This window comes from Gobio gobio (genome assembly GCF_949357685.1).
Source record: "Gobio gobio genome assembly, chromosome: 15".
NCBI lineage: Eukaryota > Metazoa > Chordata > Actinopteri > Cypriniformes > Gobionidae > Gobio > Gobio gobio.
Genome location: NC_137108.1, coordinates 38,557,185 through 38,584,883, shown reverse-complemented (window position 1 = coordinate 38,584,883; position 27,699 = coordinate 38,557,185). Strand labels below are relative to the sequence as shown.

General features: G+C 37.2%; 1 protein-coding gene across 1 annotated transcript; it reads left to right on the top strand.

Annotated features, from left to right (window-relative positions):
• Window positions 1-132: 132 nt before the first annotated feature.
• Window positions 133-27,699, top strand: LOC307137990 (mitogen-activated protein kinase kinase kinase 5). Its single transcript, XM_079836053.1, has 28 exons — window positions 133-610; window positions 698-837; window positions 5,627-5,814; window positions 5,911-6,079; window positions 6,555-6,661; window positions 6,760-6,930; window positions 8,289-8,401; window positions 8,808-8,967; window positions 9,256-9,406; window positions 11,758-11,862; window positions 12,090-12,139; window positions 13,708-13,803; window positions 14,225-14,315; window positions 15,529-15,662; window positions 16,240-16,367; window positions 17,862-17,998; window positions 18,120-18,225; window positions 18,322-18,479; window positions 18,785-18,980; window positions 19,503-19,665; window positions 19,781-19,949; window positions 20,082-20,264; window positions 22,886-22,991; window positions 23,104-23,344; window positions 24,483-24,601; window positions 24,991-25,076; window positions 25,223-25,299; window positions 26,535-27,699. Exons 1-28 carry the CDS (start codon window positions 283-285, stop codon window positions 26,629-26,631), a joined length of 3,969 nt encoding a protein of 1,322 aa, XP_079692179.1. The 5' UTR covers window positions 133-282; the 3' UTR covers window positions 26,632-27,699.

Sequence of the window (27,699 nt, the reverse complement as noted above, 5' to 3'; positions counted from 1 at the left end):
GCAATAGAACGATTTTGCATAGAACAAAACATTATTTCAAAACAAATACAGGCAAATAGTTATTGAGCAAGCAGCGGTTGTCTTGTAGGCGAGGTCGCACAGCTGTGGAGCGTGACACGAGGAGGGCGGGGCGCAGAAGGAGGGCGCGTCTAAAAGATCCTCCTCAGAGGCTCTTACCTGAAAAAAACTACAGGAATACTTGCGCCATAGTGAAGGCATGTTGAGGACGCGAACACAGGATGATTTTTTTTAATTAGCTAGGCACCTATTTCGAGATACACCATGTATACGACTGAACGCAGGCGCATGAGCCTGCACGACACCAAGAGAAAGGATCCCGTGCGAGTTTCTGCTGGAAGTTTATGGCAGGATCCTTTGGCTCTCGAACTAGGCAGCGGTAAAGGCATAATATCCCCGCGGAGTCGGACCAGGGCTTTGTCCGTGGTGTATATCGCCGTTGAGGACGGGTCTTTGCCTCAAACTGAGGAGGATCTTTCACAGACGTGTCTTACAGAAGCCTGCGCAGAGGCGCACGCCGTGCTCAAGAGCATTTCTTTTGAGCGCATTGCGTTGGGCACTACTGAAATCCTGGACACTTTTTACAACGCAGGCAAGTCGTGGCACGTACATACCTGGGATTTTCAGGAATATTTCTAAAGTGCACGTGTAAGCTGTTGTTTTTAACTCTGTGTTTTAGATGTTGTTGTGGTGGAGATGAACAACTCTATTTGTCAGCCGTCTCTGTTTTATCACCTGGGTGTCAGAGAGAGTTTCAGTATGACCAATAATGTCATCCTGTACTGTAACAAACAAGAAGACAATCTTCAAGTTGTCAAGGTGAGACTCAACACACAAAAACACATCCTTAAGATTTGTAAAGTGCAAGGTTGTTTTCGAAAGTCAGCATAAAGTAAGTACACTTTTTAAAAGTCAGTTTCTGTATAAAGCCACCGCACAAACGTCCACACCGTTCTTGACTAATGAAACAGATCCAGTTCATTGAACACGATAAATCGACTTCTTGAAAACAATGTTGTCTTGCGAAATAGGGTTAGTTGCGACCTGTTATTAAACAGCACAAATAGCCAAATCTAAAAAATAAAACTTTTATGAAATTATGCATAAAAAAGCATGAATAGAAACATTTAAAAAATATATGTTTTGGCCACATATGCTGTAATAATACAATTACAACCCAAAATATAGGGCTGGGTATCGCGCAAAATTTTTTGATACCGATACTGATACCTTGACTTCGATACCGGTTCCTGAACGATACTTTTTTTCGACACCAATTTTACCAATATTATTTTTCCGTTTTAACAAGATTACATTATCTCAAAAAACTTATTTTTTTCAGTTTGTTGACTTTTATATGGCGGAATATGACTCATGCCACTGGCAAAAGTAGCCTAATGATTATGAAAGTAAAAATAGTAAGGAGACTTTCATTTTACTTGTTTTTTTAATAACCTAGTGTTTTCTGAGTCTGTTTTGGTTGCAAATATGAAGTTTTAAGAATGATGTTGACTCGTCATCTCCGCAGTAGCGCACCTATAGAGGGAAATTAACCTTTTATACAGATTACATAATCAAAGTATTTGTTGTCATTTCGAATTGGTTCGTTTAAAAGTAGTTTAAGTAGCCAAATTATTACCCCCCTCATTGAAGTCGCTACCTGATTGCCTAATCCTAACCCCACCCCTAATCCTAACCCCTCCCCCACACCTACTCCTAAACCTATAGAGTGCCGAAGTAATGACGTCACTTTGTAGGCCAACCCGGAAGTTAGCGGCGCATGGGTTCCCTCGATCAAAAAGCCATTCATTTTCCCCATAGACTTTTGGAAAATCGCAAAAAATAAGATCTGTGTTCAACAAAGAGTAATGACCCTTACACGTTTTGTCTACCAAGATAATCTTTACAAGTTAATCCAAAACGTATACATTTTGAAGCCCAAATAAAGCCGTCAGATATAAAATGCTAACGGTAGGCTATAAACGGACTACAGCACACTATGGTCGCGGATCAACGTCATCATCAAGCTTTGTCAAACTTTATTTAAAAGCACGCTCGCTCATTATGATCTGCGCTGTGTATGAACACTTATCCACTTTTTCATGAGAAATATTGCCCATTCGTTTTTTCCAAAAATGTTAGAAACTAATTTTGTTTATGCGTGCCTCTCTGAGATTTATCTTTTGTTAATGTTTTTTCAGACAATATGATTATCACTGTGATAACATTAAATGACATGAAACACAACCCAGTCTCTTTTTGTTAAATGCAAGTTTATGTTTGATCAATAATACAAAACGTATAATAATAAGCTACACATGAAATAAAGCAAACAATTCAGTCAAACATTCAAAGTCAGTGCTAGTCGGCTAACTTACAACGGTAACGTACAGTTACAGCCTTAAAATAAACAAGTAATGAAACTTATCTTTGCACTCAGCCTAAACGATTTGCCAGGGAACAAATTATAGATCCATGAGAGCAAATATGGGCCGTTAAATCTCCACAAGACTAATTATAGCTGGAGACGCCACAGAGACATCAGAGCCAGCGGCAGACGGCAGAAGGACTAGCCGAGGAAAGTCAACTCTCGCCGGCTAAACAAGCGCTGACCGCCGCTGACTCACTGGAGCTCACAACTCCGATAACACCAGATAAAATGTTTAAATAGGCACTCTTCTTATAAATAAACCACAGATTTGAGCTTTAAACAACTACATTATCGACTGAAAAAGTCTTAAAACTACGTTTTGTCACACATTAACAGTAGATTTTAACACAAAAAGACGTGTAAACACAGCCCATGTCAGCCATTTCTCAACGAGACAAACATGTGAAGAGAGTAAACTCCAAATGTTCAAGCATCCAACTTTGCGCGAATAGCGCGATTTATTCACGCCACATAAGTTCTTCATTCTTAGGCTGAAACGCGGGCTAGTGAGAGATTGCCTGTTTGTCACGATGACGTCTAAAGTCCCCGCCAAAGGATGTAGTCCCTTTTAGCAACTTGTTAGCAACCATCGTTTTTAAGACACAATAAAGTCTTAAAAAATCACAAGCAGGTTATAACTAGTGTGTTTTATGTCATAGATTAAAACGTGAAAATATATAGAGGCTTTGTTAACCACAGACCTTATTTCAGGCGATTTAACAAAAACCCATTCAAAAAACCCATAGACTTTAGGGCGAGGGAACCCATAGGGCTAAAATGCTAACTCACTTCCGCGTTTTGGCCTACAAAGTGACGTCATTACTTCGGCACTCTATAGAGTTAGAGCGTATTTAAGCCACGCCCACACCGGGGGGGAAAACAATCCAACGCTCTCCATTGACTTTGCATTGCGGGAGGCTGCCTCATTGTCATTTCGGACTTATAACAAAAAACAGAACAATGTATAAAAGCTGATATGTGACAAGGTGAACAGAAAACAAGCTAAAAAACACAGAAATAAGTTTTTATAAGCTGTCGACCCAAAAAAACGAGCGTTTAAGAAGATAAAAGTGGATACAGGCAAGACGAAGTGAAGCTTCAGCAGGATGAATGGGTAAATTTTGGGATCCTGACACTCAGTATGTCTCAGTATGTGTATGTGTGCAGTAAACATTTTGTCACTGTTAAGTCAAATATCCAAATGTCCGTTTCATATATTATATTTCCTGTCGTTGATTTTGTTCCCCTCTAGTCGCCGTAGTTCTCAGTGTAATATGACCTGTAGCGCTCTGTCTAAATGGCCTGAATCCACTTTTTTGTCCTTAAACGCTCGTTTTTGGGGTCAACAGCTTATAAAAACGTCTGGGTTTTTGCCTCTGGGTTTTGTTTAGCTTGTTTGCAGTTCACTTTGTCACATATCAGCTTTTATACATTGTTCAGTTTTTTGTAATAAGTCCGAAATGACAAGGAGGCAGCCTCCCGCAATGCAAAGTCAATGGAGACGGTTTGGTTGTTTTCCCCCCCGGTGGGCGTGGCCTTCAGATTATGACGCGTGTCGCTCTGTCTCTATGCACAGGACGTCACCATCAACCGTAGGGACTGCAGTTACGCCCACTGAGATGAAAAAACACTGAGAGGCAGCATTGGTTTTCAGCGTGAATCCCTGTGCCCCTTCCGGACAGAGTGAGATGGACTTGATAATAGGGTGTAATTTTCTCACTCAGAGCATTGCCGCCTGCTGCTTCTGCTACTGATTGCTTTTAGAGGGAAAAGCTGCCCATAACTGCTGGTCTAGGATCTGTTTTCTTCGTAATAATAGTATGTTATTAGCAAAAAACAGAGTTGGCAAAAGATCCAGTGCATATCTGTATTTGTGCTCGTCAACTGATTCAATTTCTAACGTGTTATTGCTTCGGTGAGTAATGTAGCCAATCACAGACATGTTTGTTGATTTCTACAACGCAGTGGCCAATCACAGGTGTTGAATCCACTCAGTTTTTGTCCAGTGTTCTGTTCTGCATGCGCGCTAATCCTCTTGGTAGACATGTAAATAAGAGATTCATTGTGTAGTCAGCTTTACTGAATTATGAAACTGAACTTTTTAAGATCGTGTTCATTGAATGATTGACAGCTTTTAGTGATTATAAAGGGAGCGCTCTTTGCGCGCTTTCTAGGCGATATATAAAAAAAATTAATAGGCCTATAATATATTCAGAATTTGAATAACATTTTTGTTTTCCATTCTTGACTAGCGGCCACATACACGCTTCAAAACATAGGCCCATCCGCATATAAATGCGGGATTCACTCTCGATATTGTGATGACTGACAGTGATAAATATGTATGTATCGAAATCAGGCTCATATAAATGTAAAGAAAACACGATTCCAGTCTGCATGTCAATATCCATGGATCACTGGATCTTTGGTAAATTGTAAGGAACACAATATCGAGTCCAACCTTTAGTTTAAACTGATAACCGTTTGTTTTACTTGCGTTTTCCCCTATTAACTCCAGTCACGCCACATCTGTTCTGCCACTCAGTCCCGGCTGAGGGGCCGTGTTCCGTTAAGATATTTTTGATGAAATCCGAGAGGTTTCTGAACCCCCCATAGTCAGCAACATCATTGCAACTGTCAAGGCCCAGAAGGGTATTAAAGACATCTTTAAAATAGTTAATGTGACTACAGTGGTTCAACCTTAATGTTACAAAGCAACGAGAATACTTTTTATGTGCAAAAACCCCCCAAAATAAAGACTTTATTCAACAATCTCTTCTCTATCACATAATTTTCCTACGCTTTTGACGTAGTAAACACAGTGCAGGGCTTCCAGGTTCAGAACGCTGGCTCACTATTGGCCGACGCTGTTCATGTGAGCACCACGACGACGCATGTGTGATGCTGACGCAGGAGCTAGCCGATAATGAGCCGGCGTTGTGACGTAGAACCTGGAAGCGCTGCACTGTATTGACTATGTCAACAGTGTAGGAGTATGACTTAACTAGGTGAAACTAACTTCAGAAAAATCACTGCTATATAAAACAAGCATTTGTATAATTAGACTTTTTACTCTGAATCTGAACCTTAAAGGAACTGACTGACCGTTCTTGTGACAACTAGCCCCGGTCCTTTATAATGATGTGTTTGTTCTGTCTTCTGTCTTCTTCTTTCTAGGAACAATGCGGGAGCTACACTTTTATCCCCTACATGGTGTCACCGCAGGGTAAAGTATTTGCCTGTGATGCCACACTGATGAGGGGGATCAAAGATTTCCTTCATTCCAGCTTTAAATTTGAATCCTTGCTGACCCCTTTGGTGGATCGACTGGTCAAGTTGCTGGAAAGTGTTCACATTCATTCTAGGTAGGAATGTCATTTTGTGCATTTTCTTTTCCTGGAATTGCTAAATGTCACTTTTATATTGTCTGAATAAAAGCTTAACACACTCTCGCCTCGTAGCGAATACCTCCACGAGGCAACCCGCAGGGAGATCCGTCTGGCTCGAGAGCACTTCACCGGACAGGCCCTCAGCCAGGAGCTGGGTCGGATCCAGAAGCGTCTGGACTCGGTGGAGCTTCTGAGTCCAGACATTGTTATGAGCCTCCTGCTGTCTTACAGAGACATCCCAGTGAGTTACTAGAGTTTAATGTGTACAATGCTAAGCCAATATGACACAATATGATACTCATGCACTATGAGTTGAACAAATAGAGCTTTTATCATACCTTTTCCCTTAAATGTGTATTTCTTCTATCTTTGCGGTTGAATGCATGTTTGTGTCAGCAATTCTTTGTGTGAATGTTTTGATTGTTGCTGTGATACACTCCTGAATCTGTTTAATTATTAATGAGATATAGAAATGAGATCTCATCGGCTTTGAAGTAATAAATCATGTAGTAAACGGTACATTATTGCTTCCTGTTCTTTAAGATTTTCATGCTATGCTTTTATTTCTATTATATGAAAAAATGTATAGTATATCATTTTTGTCTACCCAAGGAATAAGCAAGAATATTTAACAATGGTTGTGAAATATAAGAGGTGCCAGCCAAATGTGTGAATAATTTATTGAAATTGAACTCTCTTTCTCTATGTAATTCAAGGACTACGACTCCATAATAAATCTGGTGGAGACCTTGAATAATTTGCCCATGTGCATGGTGATAGCACATCAGAACATTAAGTTTCAGTATATTTTTGCATTGAACAGGTGAGATTCGTTTTTTTTTTTGAGAAAAATAACATTCCACAAAAACTGGAGTAAACATTCATTTTATTCCCTACACAACATTTTGAATCTGTTTAAAGGAGGAATCACACTGGTGATCGTGACAAGGCTTTAAAGCTCATTTTACCCATTGTGGAATCGGGGAGCACCGTGGCCTCGGACGTGTACTGCCTGTGCGGGCGCATCTACAAGGACATGTTCCTGAGTTCCGGCTTCAAAGACACATACAGCAGAGATCGAGCATGTTACTGGTGAGTCCCGGTCTTTGTCCTCTCGATCGACAGAGTGACACAAGACTGTTGACTGTTAAATCTATTTCACACATTTATAAAGCACTTTACTATAAGGTGCTGTGGTAGGAGAACATCTGATCATAAATAATACAAATATATGTTCAGTGGTATGCACACCCTTCCAATAAATTGTTCAGGCCTTGCTTTACAGTAAAAATATGTGAACAACCTTAAAACAAGAACTTTGTCAACCTCTTGTGCAACTTTGTCGTTGCATGTCGCCAGTGGCTGGCGGTGAGGTTACTAATGTGCATTCTCACTACTGGTTGCCTAGTAATGTTTGTGAATGACATTCACGGATGTTACTCCATGTTGTAGACAATGAATCAGTTTACTTGTTGTTACAAAGAAGTATTTTGTAAGGACAAGTTTAAATATAAATGGAATGCATAAAACTACATAAAATGCCTACCGGTAATATGAAAGATAAATGAGAAACAGCGAGTGCTCGTTGCCATCGCGGCTTATCTGCACAAAAGGGCAAATGCTGGTTTATCTGGGAGTCAGCACAGCAAGTACCTACGTGTGTATACAGTGACATATCAGAAATTATAGGGCAGTTGCTGACCGCTAAAATGAGCTTCTCCTCCATCTAGCCTCGAGAAGAGGGATGGATCACGTGCGCTCCACTGACTTCACTCCTATTGGTTGTCACTCTCGAAAGTCGCTCTTCATTTAAATAAAGTTGAACATATCTCAACTTTGTCATGTCACCACGTCCATCCTGTCGCCAATGGTAACTGTCGCTCATGTCGCCGGAAATCGCCAGCTCTCCATTGAAATGAATGGGATTGTGTCGCAATCTCACTGCTAGTTTGAATGCAGCTTAAGATATTAAGACTTGTTCTCAAAGAATATATATTTGTCCTGTTTTCAAAGAATGATTTTTCCCTAAGCATTGGCAAATCATTTTAATAACAAAAAAGAAAGAAAAACAAATTTCAACAATTTTTTTCTTTCTTGTTTTTAAGCATAAAATAAATGTTTGTAGATTTATGCTTCAAACTAGAAAAACATGCAATGGGATAGTAAAACTAAATTAATCCAAGATATATTCCCTGGTAAAAAAAAAATATATATATATCTAATACGATTTTGCTTCTCAGATAAATTTGTCTGGATTAAATAATGTTTAGATATTTTTTACAAACAATGGGACAAAATACTAATTAATATTTTTTATATCTGTGGTTCAAACAGTGATCCAATCATGAATCATTAAACAGTGACAGGCATTTGTGTTAATGCTAATTTCTCTAATATTCCTTTTAACATTAATGATGTTTTGTTTTTCTACCTTTATGTTTGTCCTGCAGGTATGGCAAGGCCTTTGGGATTGAACCGTCTTTGCACTCCGGAATCAATAATGTTGTGCTTCTGATGGCTGCTGGGCATGAATTCGACACTTCTATTGAACTGCGGAAAATCGGTGTGTTTATGTGTCCTTTATTTAGCTTCACTGCTCTGGTTGTGTGCACTTTCAACAGTGAGATGGGTCATGGTTTGGTCTACATATCATGTAGTGCTTTGTTGGCTATTGCATGGCATTTTCTATATAGCAGGCTAGTGTACAGAAACTGATATTTTGTGGCCTACTTTTATGATCCAATTGCTTCGGGGATTTAACATGAATGCATGATAACACAATGTATGGGTATCGAGAATGTGAGAAAATGACAGAGGTTGTTAAACAGGTGTTGCTTTATTTTCACACTTTAGACGTGCTGCCCTGTCTCATGCTTTTCATACATATACAAGTTGAGATTGATGCTATAGCCCAGAATGAGTTTGTATTTATTATAAGGTATTTATTGAGCTTTGTGCCTGTTGTGCAGGTGTCACACTCAGTAGCCTGCTGGGCAGGAAGGGCTGTCTTGAGAAGATGCAGGACTACTGGGATGTCGGTTTTTATCTGGGGGCTGGAATCTTGGCCAATGAGCACAAGAAAGTCATTGAAGCTTCCGAGAAACTCTACAGGCTCAAAGCGCCAATATGGTGAGCAAAGGAAATTATTAATTATCCATGTTTAGTTTGGTTTGTATGAAGTTAAAACTAAACCCTTTTTTTTAACAAACTAAGTTTTATTTTCTGAACTGTAATAACCCTCAATCAAATAAGACTAGGCATTTATTTTTATTTTTCACAAATTGAAGTACTGCAAGTTTGAATTGGACAGATAATAATTCCATTATCAAATTTGTGTCCCCCTAAAAAATGAAATAATCACACTACATTAATAAGACATATATCATTTACTGCAAGGTGATTTCTCCTTTAAACCAGGTATGTTGCATCCATTATGGAGACGTACATATTATACAAGCAATTTGCCAAACCCAAAGAAGCGAATCATCCTAAACAGGAAACTGTGGACTTTTGGATGGAGTTGATGGTGCAGGCGTGCAAGCCTACAGTTTCCACAGCACGCTGCCCGGTAAGACCACTTGTTTTCTCCTCCCTCAGCAGTACAACCTTAAGGCCCCGAAATACTCACAGCGACGTAGTTTGAAATAAAAAGAAGTTTGCAATACATGACCAGTGGTATACTGTTAGCGAACATCCTGAAGCCACCCACTCTGCTGAGAGCAGCGTTTAGATGAATGTGTAAAATATGTGTTGTGCGCTTTCCTTTTTAAACTAGAAAATAAACAAATCAAACAAAACTGGTGATAACCACAGTTAAGAAAGCATATGATAATAGTGATGTGGATATGTTTGCACACACACAACACAATGCAGCACTCCAATCAAGTCACGTCACGCTTATTTATATAGCAATAGATTGTAGGGCTGCTCGATTATGGTAAAAATCATAATCACGATTATGTTGCTCAATATTGAAATCACGATTATTTAACACGATTATTGGTGGGTAATCTTACTTCATGATATGAGTCATTTTAAATGTCTATGAAATTTCACAATGATCATTCAGCAAACACTGCTGTATACATAAAATATAGATTAATCCTTATTAAAACTACAGTTTATTCATTCAAAAGCATGAAACTTTCGCAAATATACGAGTAATTTGCGCGTAAAATGGACCTTTACGAAAACTCTCCTCCAGATTCACAAACGCTTCATATACCACAGATTCAGTAGTTAAATGTGTGTATATTAATGAATTCCAAACATTCGTAAATAGGGTGCACGTGCACGCTCATTCATAATTAGCATAATCCCCGCCCCTGAGTTGCAACTGCAAATGACGTGGCCAGGAATGCTGTGGAATCTTCTGGAATTCTCAGGTTTGGCTCCAGTATTTTGCATAAATGCTAAAGAGACTATTTGACCATATGCCTAGCAATAAATATTCAATTATCGTGTGTCCAGCCAGCTAAAAAACACCTGGTGCTCTTCTGAAAACGACCAGCTGGTGGCACTTGAAAGCGCTTTGCAAACACAGCGTTTTTCCAGCTGAAATACTTTGGTTGCTTTGATACAGAATATCCATGGCAGTAATGTTACTAGTATCTCATTTTGAAGAATATTACTGAATATAAAAATGCAGTAAAAAGCAATATTAACTTCTCCGTTGTTGTTCAGTCGGTGTACAAGTGGGATGATTGGTCGGTGTAGTATTTGTCTCGCCCCTCCTCCACTGTGATTGCACGGCTGAGTAAAAAGTGACAGTGACGATCGCTGTTTTACCCGAAGTTGAACAGTTAAAAAAAAAATAGACTCTGCAAATGACATTGTGAAGTATGCAATGTCATTAGTTTGCCTAAATTAGAACACAGAACGTTCAAATGTTTTACGCACCATTTACACGTGGTAGGGAGCTGGTGTAAATTTCTTTCGTACCAACTAACATTTTGAAAATTTACGTCAGAGCGGCTTTGCGAACGATTTACACACAAATTCGCTCTGCTCGTGTTTCATGAAGGAGGCCCAATGACTGCTTTTATTAGGCTGCTGTCACTTTAAGAGCTAACACACTGACCCAATATACTGTTACAAACACGCTCTTTCTCTATGTTACATTCACTGAAGACATTTGTGTGTAGGCTATTTACCATTTAGATGCGTATCTGAAGCTTTTGCTCCTTTTACCCCGTCTCGGAGTGCACTCACAGGGGGCCTCCTTGGGGAACAGTATCTCTTTCGCAGCTTAATGCGCTTTTTATAACACTGTTTAATATCAAGCACGTGCCACAGTTTACCAACAATTTGGCTGATTAGGATGTCAAGTTTTGGCCTTTAGGGAGGAATGAAAGCACACTACTGTGAAGGAAAGGAATATGCGGCAGCAACACAATTATAGTTTCATGTTGATTATCTGGTTTTAAAAAAATCTAAAAATCTAAAAAATCAAGTACGATTCATTGCACAGCCCTTATAGATTGCTTTAAAGCAGCAGCTTTACACTATTAAACATGAAAAAACTGTTAGTGTCTCTTTCCATTAGAACGTCATTTTCTACTATAAAGCAGCTCTCTAGTGTGTTTATGTTTTTACTCACGGATGTCTGACTTCGACTGACTGAACAGAAGAAATAAGGCGGAGAAGGAGGTGAAGCCACAGAGCACACCTACCTATTACATAATCACCAAGGACAAATGGTAGTTCAAAGGTGTTTACTAGCTGGAGGGAACTTGTGAAAACTCCTGAAATGAACTTCGTTTTGGTCTGATTTTGTTCGAAATGACGTCGCACCATCTTTGATTTCACTTGAAGTATATTGGGGCCTTTATCCCACTGCCCAAAACACAGATTGTTTTACTTAAAGAAAAGGCCAAAAAGGTGGAGAATATAAACAGACCAAAATATCTCTGTTTTTAGGTTCTGATTCTGGAGCCAACTAAAGTGTTCCAACCCAGTATAATAAGCATAAGTGAGGAAGATGACAGCCGTACGGTGCAGCTGAGACACGTCACTCCACTCGAGGTAAACACCCTTGACTCTTGGCGCTTTTCACACATGGCATTCAAGACTAATTGTGCAGGGTGCAGTTTCATTGCATTGTGTTGTAACGTAGTTGAGTTTCCATCTTATTTAATAATTTATGTGGAAGATAGGCATCATTTAACATGACGGAAGAGGGTGTGAGCCACCCACTGCTTTATACTCTACATGTCTGTGGGAGTGTAATGTGCTTTATTTGGCTTTCCCAGAAAGGTCTCCATGAATGGACTTTCCCAGCATCTGCTATCCGTGGAGTAAGGTACTGTGCGCTTATGAGAATACTGCCATTTCCGTTTTTTTTTCTGTTTTCCATTTCCAAGCTTGCAGCATTTTATGGTCCCACTAGGGCTGCTCTCTTTTGGCCACAGCCCAGCAATTTTTCTCTGAATAGGTCTTTTTTTTAAGCTTCCCTGTTGCTTGGCCTGGTTGACGCCTGTTATCCTCTTTCCAGCTTTTTAAGCTTCAGGTCAATGTCTCTTTCTGTTCTTTTTCTTGCTGTTTTTTTCTATGTACAGCCCTTAGGGCAGCAGACATCTTGTTTAGAGCTCATGTTGCAAAACAAATGATAATGGATGTTAATATTTAAGGTCAGATCAACCTATATTTAAAAAAATAATAATATTTAAGGTCAGATCAACCTATATTTAAAAAAAAATATATAATTTTAGGAATGGATTCATGGTCTCCTAGTGGGATCTGTATTCCTGTTAGAATTAGTATTTCCACACAGATTCTAACAGGAATGTCATGTGTTATATTTGTCATTAAAATGTTTTTAAGTTGCAAAGAGCTATTCAGTCGTGACATCAATTTTTTCGTCCATCCTTGGTGGTTTGGATTTCCTGTCGATTTTTATTCCTTTAAAATATTTGTATTCAGTAAAATAAGAGACTTTTTAACATTTCATTTTATAACACAAAGTATACACTTTGACCTAAAACTTAGAATTTTGAAACTGCTGTGTGTTACAAGACTACAGTAGTCTCACATTATTGTAAAATTAACATTTTAGGCATTAAATGTGTCATTTATGTAATGGAAGAAAAGAACTGTGCACCGATAAAGGAACACTTTTACACTGAATGTGGAACTGTCCTAAGGTGCTGGAGTTTTGGAAAGATGGTCTGGTCTCCCAATGAAACCAGAAATGTTTATTTTGGGGATTATTTCCTGAGAAAATTGTAAATTGTAGCAGCACCCGTAAACTCATTGACATATGTATTTATTTCAAGCAAGACCATCTATCTTACAGTGGATCAATAATATGTCCTTTTTTGTCGATGGAAAAGATTACATATATCTTGATTTGAGAATATTTGAAGCCCTTTTTGTCCTTTATTTCAAACTCTGATTTTAGTAATATAATGAATGAGGTAGAAAGAGATTAAATAGCTTGATTGTCAAGCTATCTTCACCCAAAATTCATTACTAAACCATTAATCATTTAATAATTTACTGTTTTTTTTCTCAATGACCCCCTTTTTTATATCATGATTTGCGGCTCTTGTATGCATGACCATTTTCAACTCTTCTTAATGTGTAGCTACCTGTGCCTTTTCTTTCTTTCTTTCTTTCTTCTTGTTTTTTTTAATGTTTTATTTAACTTTTTTTTATAATGTAAAAGAGCTCTAACTATTTTTATTTGTAATATTCTTGTGATAAACTGCATGATTTGTTACATTTGTTACTCTATTTGAATCATTTTCAAATAGTGAAAAGAGCATGACCCATTATCTTTGATGTTTTATTATTATTCACATGTTGGATTGGTTTAAGAATGCTCATGTTTATTTGGATTGAGAATCCCCTGTTGTTCCACTCATGCAGCATCTCCAAGTTCGACGAACGGAGCTGCTTCCTGTATGTCCTGTACAATTCAGATGACTTCCAGTTGTACTTTCCCAGTGATCTTCATTGTAAAGGGTGAGATCAGCCGACCGACACATTGCTCAAACATGCTGCCAAGGACAATATGAGGGAAGAGCTCCAATGTCATGAGTGTTTTTGGCAGAGAATGAACACCTAAACGATTAGGTTATGTGAATTCGTGTTATGTTTACTGAATTAATAGGTGCTCCAGGCACTATTCACTGAGCCTTTAAAATGCATGCCATATCTACTTACCCTTATGTTGTATCAGGTTTAGGAAGTCACATTTGACCTAATCTTAAGTTATTCACATTCTTCCAAGGAAAAAAGCATTACACGATTACGTAATGGCCAAATGCTCAAGTGTAAGTGCATGTTTGAACACCATGACGAAATCAAGGAAATGAATCACAAAGTAAGATATTTTTCCATTGAACATATTCTCAAACCCTATCATTTGTTTGTTGCTTGTCAGGTTCTGTGATTTGGTCAACTCTCTATTGCATCAAACAGAAAGTCCCGTGGAAGATTCCAGTCCAATCACAGGAGGGGAAGGAGTTTTAGAGGTGAGGGAAATCACCATGAATAGCATATAACCTCTCATTGTTTGTCCAGGCCCAGTAATCATGTTCAGCATGAGTGAAAATGTGCACTTGGTTGATTAAGCAGCTATTTCTACCTTATCCTTAGAACACAACCCTAAAAAATGACTTTCGTTGATGCAGACTAATGCTAGATAGAATAGGTTTATATTTTTTATTGAATAAACCCGAGATCTTTGTCAGGTTAGTTTTGATTAACTGATTAGGTTATTCATTTCTTTTGGCTTGGACTTTGCCAGTCAGGATATGTAGTGTTGCTGCCTTGACAGATGACTTGGCTGTAATGTTTTTTTATGAAAAGTAGAATCATCATGAAACAGTTGAGTTGCCATTTATGATATTTTAAATACTGTAGTTCTCTCCATTGTGTATCATTCCAAATGCAGCTTACCGTTGCTACTGTGAATATGGTACCACTATATGATGGGCAGTACCATAATGCAACTGTGTTGTCAGCCTGTTTGCTTCCTCTTTAACTATCTTTAGTTTAAGACTCCACATTTAAACGTACTTCCTGCTGCCATGTGTCGTTACCGCCAGTTTAGTGCTTGTTGAATGTAGCAGTTAGGTGTGAAATGTAATGCTTTTCTTACCAAACTCAGTTTTGCGTTTTTTTAACAAGCATTGGGAATACAGTGTTCTTTTAAATGTCAAATACTTCACGGAACAGCTCATATCAAAATGCTTCAAAAGCTTTTTGCCATTAGAGTTCAAAAGCTTGGGAATGGTTTGATTTAATGATTGATTTATGTTTTTTTTTTTTAAATAAATGCTCAACAAGGCTGCATTTGTTTGTTCAAAATTGCAGTAAAATTGTGAAATATTATTACAATTTAAAATATTTGTTTTCTTTTGCAATATATTTAACAAAACTGAATTTTCAGCATCATTACTGCAGTCTTCAGTTTTACATGATCCTTCAGAAATCGTTTTAATATGCTGATTTGGTGCTCAAGAAACATTTATTATTATTATCAATGTTGAAAACAGTTATTCTGCTTAATATGTTTGTGGAAACTATTAATTTCTTTAAAAAAAAGGTACTAACCCCTAAACTTTCCTTCTATATCTATATTAGTCATAAATCTGTATATTTGTATAGATATGTTTGTATATATATCACCGGTCTTTACCCATTGGTCCATAGGACTCCATTACGGTACTTTTTCTCTTTCAGTATATTTATGAGAGCAATGAGAATGTAGGCAAGGTGGTGCTGGGGAAAGGAACATATGGAGTGGTGTATGCTGGACGGGACCTCAGCAATCATGTGCGCATCGCCATCAAAGAGATCCCAGAGAAGGACAGCACGTATGAACTTGTTTATCCATTTCGTTGATATTTTTGATGAAACGCATACTTTAAAATGTTTCTCTTATCAGTTTGTGCAAGTTGAACTTGATGTTTGTTACATAACAATGTAGTAAAACATACTAACTTTCATAACACCTAAAACATGCCCACATTTGGCATATAAAAGTACTGTATGATAATAATAATAAAATATATTCATAATTAAGCATTAATAATTTAATATATGATATACTGAACATATGATTAATTAACTAATTGAACACCACTTCTTAACTGTGTATTAGTACATTGTTGAACTGCTTCTGCAAAAATCCAGCACTTGTTTATTGACCTCTGACCATGTTCAGAGGTCCCCACGGCCCAGTGATGTTTGTCCTCTGGACTAATGCTTGTTTAAACTGTCCTCACATGGACAATTTGCAGATGTAGACCTTTCCATGTAATCCAAGATTTGTGCTTAGCCGTTTTACCAAATATGCCCCTAAACCCTTATGATTGTGGTCAGAACTGCATAGTTTAGATCATCATAATATTTACTTTTGTCTTTTGTTGTTTTTCTCGTTCTGGCTCTTAGCTATTCTCAGCCGCTCCATGAGGAGATTGCCCTGCACAAGAGGCTGAAGCACAGGAATATTGTTCAGTATTTAGGATCAGTCAGTCAGGATGGCTTCATCAAGATCTTCATGGAGGAGGTTCCTGGAGGTGTGGTGTGCTTTGCTCATTGTTCTCTAACATAATCTTTTTTTAGAAGTTTTCCTTCTTTAATGACATGAAGGAATGTTGATTTTTTTTGCGAAGTCTGTTGAGAAATTGGGTGTGTTGTGTGTAATGTTGGTGTGTGGGAAGATCTATAGTTGGGAGTGTAATGATAATGTGCTTTACTGAACAGCACAGACCAGTTCAGATAATTAATCTCGGTTGTTTATGGGACAGTGACGTAACATCATGAGCTTGTTGTGATGAAAAAAAGTTGACTTTTCTGGAAAAAGACTATTAAAATCAAATCAAAATTTGACTAGCTTTTTGCCTAATCAAAGACAGTGTGGTGTAAACCAACAAGCAGCCATTTTGTTGTAATGGTACAAAACATGTCATAAAACAGGAAATTATATTACTGTAGACCCTTGTGGTATATTCCTTAAAAATGGACATTAAAAATCTACATTTACCTGTTCAGTTAGTCTGATGATAAACCCCGTAAAAATGATCATATTCATGAACAAAAATTCATATTTGTTGGAAAATACTTTTTAACTGAACGAATGCTATAATATGTGCACACACACATGAACTCAAAATATATTTTTTTCTTTTTATGTTGATTTTTACTACATTACCATTCAAAACTTTGGGGTCAGAATATGTTTTTATGCTCCCCAAGGCTGCATTTATATTTAATCAAAATACAGTAAAAATAATAATACTGTGAAATGTTGTTACTATTTAAAATAACTTTTCAATTGAAAAAATATTTTAAAATGTAATTTATTCCTGCATGACAAAGTTGAATTTGATCCTTCAGAAATCATCTAATATGCTACTTAAAGGAACACGCCACTATTTTTGAAAATGGGCTCATTATGCTCACAATATAACTACAGATGAGTCAAGTTTTAAATAGGAAAAATATTGAAACTCTTTGGTCATTTTTTTGAGCGAGATGCTAACGGTCTAATCAGATTCTATGAATTATGCTAAGCTATGCTAAAAGTGCTACCGCCAGACCTGGAGATCGGCTCAATGGATTCGAAAACGGTAAAAAACTCAACTGTTTAACGGTCAAGGGGAGTTGGAAGATGAGCCTATTTTCAAATATAGTGGCGTGTTCCTTTAAGTAACATTTCCTATTATTAACAATGTTGAAAACAGTTGGGTGCTGTAAAAACCGTACAGACCCACAAACTTTAGAACGGTAGTGTATGTTACACCACTTGACATTTTTAAGTCATTACACCTAAAATGGTTGAAAATAGAGCACTGATTGAAATCAATATAAATGCAAAGATTACAATGTTTAAGCATTTTAAATGACATTTTTTCTAAATATTCTTGTCATTATTTCTTTTATTGTCTATTCTTTTCATTCTGTGGTCTATTTTATTGACCTTTCATATGTGTATATGTGCATCTGTTATCTTAAAATGTATGATTACACAGTTCCTGAACACTAATGATCATGTGTTTTTTCCATTACAGGAAGTTTGTCCTCTCTCTTACGATCAAAGTGGGGGCCTCTTAAAGATAATGAGGCAACCATTGTTTTCTACACCAAGCAGATTCTGGAAGGGCTGAAATATCTCCATGATAATCAGATTGTCCATAGAGATATTAAGGTATGAATACATCACAGCGCTGCCATTGCTTTCAAGCTATCTGTTTATCAACATGGAAATTTTGGCTGCATTTTTTTCATCATGCGTCATACTTTACTTCACATCATTTTTATCTCACCAGGGTGATAATGTTTTGATAAATACGTACAGCGGTGTGCTCAAGATATCAGATTTTGGAACCTCTAAGAGACTAGCCGGAATCAACCCATGTACAGAGACGTTCACAGGTGAGTCTCCTAGTGCATACTTGCATGCTTCTCAGGTTACATTATGTACTCTTGTGTGTTTGCTTTTCAAACTCCTCCTGATTTGTTCGGCCACAGGCACTCTGCAGTACATGGCTCCAGAGATCATCGACCAAGGTCCTCGTGGGTACGGCAAACCGGCTGATATCTGGTCTCTGGGTTGCACCATCATAGAAATGGCCACAGGGAAACCACCTTTTCATGAGCTGGGAAGTCCTCAGGCGGCCATGTTTAAGGTGCTGCAGTTTTTTTAAAGCAGGAATCTGAGTGTTATTTTAAACTAATGTTATATAACAAGATTATTTACATTCCATTCTCACATTCCCAATTGACTTCATACTTCATTGCATATTTATTAGATTCACTGTAGGGCCAGAAAAAAACCCTCTATGCATGTAAGCACGAATAACAGAAGACGGTTTATGCTTATGTCTTGTATAGCACCCCTTGTGGCAAAGACTGATGGTGTAAAACTGGCGGTGTTATGACGTTCTTAAGAGTGTCTCGGGCCTAACAGTTTACTGTTTTCGTCCCTCTGCAGGTGGGCATGTTTAAGATTCACCCCCCAGTGCCAAAGTGCATGTCAGAGCAAGCTAAAGGCTTCATCGTGTGCTGCTTTGAACCCAACCCAGACAAGAGAGCCACAGCTTCAGAGCTCCTGAAGAATGTCTTTCTGAAGGGCAGTCCCAGGAAGAGGGCAAAGCCTCAGTTCGACAACTCTCTGAAAGAACCTGCCGGTGAGCTTGTAGAATCGCGTTTTTATTTGTCCATTAATGTCCAGCAATGTTTATACATGCATCACACGAGAAATTTTTGTTTGTTTGCTTGATTGTTTATTGTTATAGTTATTTGTTTTATCATTCAATTATCTATGTATTTAATATATTTATATATATACTTTATTTTCATATTTATTCATTTATTTTATAATTAAATTATTTTGATGTATTTGTATTATACTTTATTTACCTATTTATTTATTTATTTATTTATTTATTTATTTATTTATTTTCCTACCAAAGTGTAATTTACACCATTGACCACTTATATGAAAAACAATTGTAAAATGGAGGCATGATAAAAGTTTCCCACAGAGTTTAATTATGATCTTTATATAATAAAAAGAAAAAGGTTGAAATCTTTTAGTTTGAATGAAAATTAACGGTCGAAGAAACGCCCACTTATGATTAGTGACTTAAAGTAATTTGATAACAAGTTAATTATTGGATATTTGAGTTTATTTGGTCATTATATTATAGGGGACTTTCACAGGAGCATGTCTGTACCCGTTCAATTGTGTGTGGAGAACGTAGATGCTGAACACAACGATCTGTCCTGCTCTTTTGATCTGAGAAGGATCATTCCTGTCTTCAAAATTAATGACATGGCTGAAAGTCCTCCCAGCTCCAGTGGCTTTTTGACGTGAGTCTATGCATCACATCCCAAATTCTGGGAATTATATGTTGAAATCATGGGAAACTTCCAACATCTGAAATCACTTATTTGCCTTTATTTTGCATGTATTTGCTGTCCGTAGAGTGCCCGATGATCCTCAAGGAGACATGACCACAAGTCCAGTCAGTTCTGGAGAGAATCTAGGTCTGTTCATGCTGAGAAAGGACAGCGAACGGAGAGACACGCTACATAGGATCCTTACTGAGTACATTAGCCTTGTAGTTCAAAACATTCAGGAGACACTACCACAGGTACATTCACACAATACTGTCACTACTGCTTGATGTGGAATGTTGTCACACCACCAGTGCCCTTTCTGGAATGCCTGAAGGATTGTGAATTGAGTTGTATGTGAACACTTGCTTTTTTTCCCCATCTCACAGGCGGAGGAGCCGTGCATTACCTCAGAGCACATCAGCGAACTGATTGGCTGCCTCCGAGAGAACATCCGCTCTCCAGACAGAAGGCACCTGAGTAACAGGCTCCTGACTTTACGCTCCAGTCTGCTGAACTCCTCTGTGCCTCTCAGCCGCCTGCAGGCGGTGCTCTTTAGCTTCCAGGATGCAGTATGTTCTTTGCTTTCAATTTGCTTTCATCTCAGTTAAACCAAACTCAGCAAACCAACGCTAAGAGTCTAATTATTGGCATTGGCAAATATTATTATTTCTATTGCTCATACACATTATGGGTTATATATATATATATACACTTCAGATGCAAAAACCTTTAAGTCCATCTGACATTTTTCTTTTAAATTAGCATTTTTTTTTAATCAGGCTCCTATGTTTAGATTCAGTAATTTGGGGTTGTTTCCCGATTCCACCCTATCCCTCTCCAGTCACTCTTCAATATGTTTTCTAAATAAAGGTAAAAGGCTCAAAAATATAGTCAAAAAACTATTCACACAGTATAACGAATTGGGCTGAGTAAAAAGCATAAATGAGATCGCTCTGGCGCAGCTCAGCGCGGAGCGCACGTGAACGATCTTCTCTTTTGTCTTCTTCAATACCGGTTACAGCGCAAAATAAAGATGAACGAGCATCTTAAAATGTGTTAAAAGTTAGAGTACAACTTATCGAAATCTGTATCATGTCACATGGAATCGCTCCATCAGTTTTTCAACCGCGGAAAGACGTCAGTAAAACAGCTTGTAAACAATGTCATGTAATAATGTTGTATTTGCCTCATATTCAGTGACAATGAACTTGTTAGTCAGCCAGAAAAATGTATTCTAGAGAGGAACATTTTGCTAAATATATGCACCATATTACATATTCATAATCCTTTTTAATGTTCTTCAATATTTAAGGCATGTTTGAATAAATCAGTTGTAAAAAAAGTTATGACAGCCACCATTTAAATGTTTATATTTCATATAACTTTATTATTATAAAAAAACATAATTGAGTGTAATTTAAGTGTTTGTATAGAAATCAGTTAATTTTTACCTTAAATATTACAGTAGGCTAATGTAGCCTAGTAGGATACAACTGACTCCCATAGTTTACAGCATTACTTAAGAGATTTGTTTCTTTTCTTTGCCATGTATTGTATGTAATATATCGAAAATAAGCGTTATTGAATCGAATCGGATTGCAAGCTTGTGAATCGACATCGAATCGAATTGTGAAATTTGCGTCAATACCCAGCCCTAATAACCAATAACCATAATGACACAAAATGACAGTGCACTTTATTGCATAACAGCAACAAACAGAAGACAAATAAAGACTTTATACAATAACTAAGTAAGAAGTGCATTAAGAAGTGCATTAAGTCAGTAAACATTAAACTGATGTTAGTCATATATAAATCCATTGTCATAAAATGTAAATTTCTGGTATAAACATCTAAACATCTTTAGTTAAAAATATCTTCAAACAGGATAAAAACTTGCAGCTCAACAATTGAAAGCCAGCTTATGCACACGCCGTCATTCATCTTGAAATCATACGATTCGATTCGTGCCTTCTGATTGGTTCTTTGAACTTAGAGGCTTTTGCTGGCAAAGGAAAGTGGCATTTAGAGGTTACTGCCAACGAACTGGTATTTCTGAATGGGCTGAGGCTGGGATTTAGTGGGTTTGAAGTGAGAGGATTTGATGAATGTATACTATGTGCGAAGAGCATTAGATCTCATTTTGGACTGAGGTGGCATTTGGTAATAAAATTGAATATGATGTATTTTATTCTAAAAACTAATGACAGCATTTCTTCCAAATTTCAAATAAAAATATTGTCATTTAGAGCCTTTATTTGCAGAAAATGACAACTGGTTAAAATAACAAAAAAAAAGTTGATTTCCATGTTTTAAGATCTCGAATAATGCAAAGAAAAAACAGTTATATTCATTTTTAAAACCAGTCAGTCGCATTGCTTTTAGGAGACTTTATGCCACCCCAGGCGCAAAAATTCAAGCAGCTCGGCTTTATTTGATGGCTTTGGATCTTGTGTCCTTCTTCTTGATCAGATTCCAGAGGTTTTCAGTGAGGTTCAGATCTGGAGATTGGGCTGGCCATGACAGGATCTTCAACTGGTGGTCTTGATTGTCCTGGCCGATTGCATGGAGTATTGTCCTGCTGGAAAAAATAATCCTTTTGAGTTGGGGAGCAAGGAAGCATGTTTTCTTCCAGGATAACCTTGTACGTGGCTCTGACAATGTTCCCCGACTCGAAGGATTGTTTTTTTTTCCCACAGGACAATTTTCCATGCCACACTGCAAGGACCATAAAGGTGTGGTTGAAGGACCACCAGATCAAGACCCTGTCATGGCCAAGCCCAATCTCCTGACCTGAACGGCACTGAAAACCTCTGGAATGTGTTCAGGAGGAAGGTCACAAGCCATTAAACAAAGCTGATCTTTTTGAATCTGGCATCAGGGTTCAGGCATTGACCAGTTGTCATATTCCACAAAAAAACTAAATGCTTGAGATGACGTTTTCACTTGAAATTTGGATGAAATGTTGTCAGTACTAGGTTACAGAATAAAACCAAAATTGTAATTTTACTCAAACACATACATATATAAATAGTAAATCAAGAGAAACTTTCAATTCTGCAGTGGTCTCTTAATTTGTTTCCTATTTTTTAAACAAACCCCTAACCCTGAATAGAAGTTGTCATAAAAAATAGCTTTTTTATTTTTAGAAAATCTTATTCTTCATAATATGTGACTCTTATGTTTGTAGGTCAAGAAGGTTCTGAAGAAACAACAGATAAAACCTCATTGGATGTTTGCTTTGGACAACTTGCTGAGGCAGGCTGTACAAGATACTATCACGGTTCTGCTGCCAGGTACGTAAAGGACACAATTTCAAATACAACAGTGGTCCCAAATGCTTCTATCGCATCACTAAATCTTGTTACCAGCATACCTTCATTGCAATCCATCAAAATCCCTGTTCAGAGCTCAAGCTTCAGCTACAGTCATCGTTTGAAAATGACGAGAGTTCTCAAGAAACCGAGCAGCCCACAGAGGCGGATTCTGAAACGGCCGTCACTCCCCTCGCAAAGGACAAAGAGGAATCGCATATCACTCAGAATTCTGAAGAAGGTCGTGCCAAATGCAATGATCTCCACAGTGACCTCATCTCCAGTCAATCTTCACTCGCAAAGGAGCTATCAGATCTTCGCCTTGAGACTATAAGGTATCCAAAACCTTACCTCGCTCTGCTGCATTCAAAACTTAAAAAAAAAATATTTTATTTTAGCTAGTTGCCAATTGTCTGGGTATCACCTGACCAAGCTCAATTTAACATTGAACATTGGTCTGGGGAGTCTGCTATGTATTTTCTACTGCACAAGAGGCGTGATAAACGGGCATACATTAAATGACTCTGTGCGCAATTGGATAGTCCTTCAACCAATCAGACCACAAGAGGCGGGATCAACGGGCAACGACCCATCGCTTCTCTATCCGTCATCATGTTAAACCCGCCAATAGCGCGCCAGGTGGATAAGCCAGTCTGTGATTGGTTCCCGCAAAAGTGTAACGGAAGCAGTAGAAATGAATGTACAGGTTTCCAGACTGAGTTGCAGGGCGAAATCAAATCGCCGGCAGATCAGGCTGGGTTTACCCAGTCTAAGTTGCCATGGTAACATTTCTCTTTTTTAATTTAACTTGATGCACCAAAATAACAACAGTTAAAATGAAAAATAAAAATAAATAAAATCTATATCGACGTATCTTTAAAAGTTAATTAATAAAAATGAAAAAAAACACCCAACAAAATTACAAAAACTTTAACAGAATTTAGAATAGAAAAATTCCAAATATTAATAAAAAATATAATCATACTAATTTCTCAATCATACTAAAATAACTTATATATACACCAACGTATGGTCAGTCTTTTTTTAAAATAAATTAATACTTTTATTCAGCAAGGATGCATTAAATTGATCAAAAGGGACAGTCTAAGACATTTATTACAAAAAATGTATATTTCAAATAAATGCCATTCTTGTGAACTTTTTATTTATCAAAGAATCCTGAAAAAAATGCATCACAGTTTCCATAAAATTTTTTCCACATTGATAATAATAAGCCATGTTTCTTCAGCACTAAATTAACATATTACAATGCTATAAACATACAAACAAAAAAATGATGCAATCACAATTACAGGCCATCAAAGTACAGCAAATATAAGAGCTGTGATGGTGATGTCACAACAGAATGACTTTTAATTAGCCACAAGAGGGCAGTGAATGAAAACAGTAACGTAATGAACCACACTGATTTGTTGCTGTTGGGAATTGTTCACACTATGTTCCAACTTCCAGGTTGCTTATTCAGCTGAATGAAAAGGAGAAGGAATTCCAGGAGCTTCTGAAGAACTCCATTCATTCCAAACAAAGGCACATCAAAGCCCTGGAGGTCAGAGCAGTGCCTGCAGCTAAAGGTTGCTCTCGTTTTTTCTTCTATTAATTCTGAAGTTAAGTCAGTATTTACCCCTGAACAATTGTTTGTGAACTGCTTCCTCCGTATGAGAGAAAGTTGTAGCCCGAGGCAGTCAAAAAGGTGTGGTCATGGAGAAATATGTCACATTTACTCAACATGCCACATCTTGTCTTTAATTTGGGAGGAGTTTTTGATACTCATGAAGAACACGCCCTGTAATCATTTAAAACTGTTACCCAATTTCAACCAACCCAAGTTTATGCCTTACCCTCTGGGCTTGCGTTTTCACTACATGTACTTCTATACATGTTTACATAAGTACAAATGAATGCATATAAGTATCAGTGTATATATATAGCCAATGTGTGTTATGTTTATTCTTTCCAACAGATAATACACCTTCATCCTATAATGGTCAAAATTCTATGGTACGCTGGTTAAAAGGTGTTCCAGTGGATGAGAAAACCATAGAAATTGTAAGTGGAAATATGGAAAAAAAAATATATTACTTTTAACCACAAGCTTTAATTCATATTTATAGATTTCTAATAGTGAAATTTAGCTTAAATATGTTGAAGTTAATACTGATTGCCTGTTTTTTGTTTTTTTTTATTCCTTTAAGCTTGTTTTTCATGAGTTCACCTTGGACTGTCTCCTCCGCCTCGCCTGCAGGGATGATCTGCGGTACTGTGGCATCAAGTAAGTCCTTTAGACAGCTTTACCAAACAGGAAAAATATGGCAAGGTGTAGGGGAGACACTACCGTTTTACTATTCACTAAGATTTTTTTTAATGTTTTTTTTTTTTTAGAAGTCTGCTTTAATCAAAAATACGGAAAAACCTTAATATTGTGAAATATTATAACAATTTAAAATAACAGTTTTCTATTTTAATATTTTGTTTATTAATATTAACATTTTAAAATGTTCAGCATCATTACTCCAGTCTTCAGTGTCACATGATCCTTTAGAAATCATGCTAATATGCTGATTTGATGCTCAGAAACATTTCCTATTATCAATGTTGAAAACAGTTGTGCTGCTTTATATTTTTGTGGAAGCCATGATACACTTTTTTTTTCATTCTTTGATGAATAGAATAGAATAGTTCAAAAGTACAGCATTTATTTGAAATAGAAATCTTTTGTAATAATAAATGTCTTGACTGTCACTTTTGATCATACACCCGGCGCAATTCAAGTGTTTTTTGCTAGTTTCATCCTAAAGAAGTTATCATTTTCACGTCCAGCGTCACGTTGTTTAAATAGCAAATGCACTCTCACCCATCTGTTCACCCATGGGCGTGCTGGTCTGAAAACGAGGTGTGTTCACCTATTCTAAGGCAACGGAAAATAACTGTGCCATTGACCAACAAAAACCTGGTATAAAGTCAATAGCGCAGTATTTTTTTTGTTATTTAAAGGGCGTGTTGGTAATATGCGCCTATAGGCTGGTACACAACGTGCGTACACTCAGCTTATTACACACACATTGACGCGCAGCAGCACACAAACATTTTTAAATATTAAAAATAAAATGATTCCTCTCTGGAGAAGTGTTCAGTCATTCCGCATGCAAAATCCACCATCTAAATGGCGAATCCGCCATGGTGCAAACGCAACTGGCTTTTAAAGGGAATGGGAGATGAGACTCGGATTGGTTTATTGCACGTTAGGCCGAAAAAACACACCCTTGACTCAGTAAGAGACTAGGTACAACCCTTTTGGACCATGCGCCTGGTTGTGGCGACCGTTTTTTCCGTCGTTAAACTAGCAAAAACGGATTTGGATGCACCCTAAGTGCACCTGCGCCACGCCCTTCTGACCATGCGCTCAGATCGTTAAAATAGGGCCCTTCATTTCTTTCAAAAAAATGAAAACATTTTGAACAGTAGTATATAGTGAAGTCAATCTGTGTTTGTGCATTTGTTTCTCAGAGGTGGGATGCTGTGTCGCTTATGGGCTGCCATCTCCAAGCAGAGGGAGTCTCTTCTCAGTCCAGTCAAAGAGGACAGTGAAGATACCACTCTCTAACAGACATGACTGATTCTCTCTTGTCCAGTTTTAGATACTATGAGCTCAGTGAGTTTGCAGTGTATAGAGTCTGTGCCTTTTTTGCACTATTACTTTATGTCTGTGCCTGACACTAAGAGGAAAGTAACTAATTGGATTGAAAAAAAACTCTACTGTTTGAAAGTATGGGATTGTAAGATCTTTTAATGTTTTGAAAGTGCTCATCCAGGGTGCATTTTAATGAAAACAGAAAAAGTGTGAAATATTATTACAATTTACAATATTTTTTCTTATTTAATATATTCTAAATTGTAATTTATTCTTGTGATGGCAACGCTGAATGTTCAGCATCATTACGGCAGTCTTCAGTGTCACATGATCCTTCAGAAATATTCTAATATGCTGAATTGCTGCTCAAGAAACATTTCTTATTATCAATGTTGAAAACAGTTGTGCTGCTTATTTTAGTGGAAATCGTGATATATATATATTTTCCCTCAGGATTTTTTGATGATTAGAAACTTTTAGAGAACATCATTTATTTTAAATAGAAATCTTTTGTAACAAATGTCTTTACTTGCTTGTTAAATAAAATGATTCATTTCTTTAGCAAAAACTCTTAATAACCCCAAACTTTTGAATGGTAATATACAATGTCAGAATAGTTCAAGAACATTCAGTTTCTCAAATGTAACCTGATATATAGAGAGTCAATATATTTTTATGCATTTATATCTCTATAATGGGGTAAATATTTATGCTAATGTGAATGTGCAGGGCATTGAGTTGTGTATATATGAATATGGGTACCAAATGCTGTATATGTATTTATTAATTGTTACGCTAAATACTATATATTAACTACACTTGAAAAGAAAATGATGCTGACAGCAAAACTAGAAAAAAATAATACTACAATTAAAACTAAAACTACAATTTACTTAATTTATCTTAGAAGTAATGCTTTTTATTTTTAATGCACAAGTGAAAGGAAACTTATCCAATTTTCTTTCTTGTTCAACAAATACATTTTTAAAAGTACTGTTGCAAGTAATCCTTCGATTTATAAGAGATAATAAAAGCTATGTG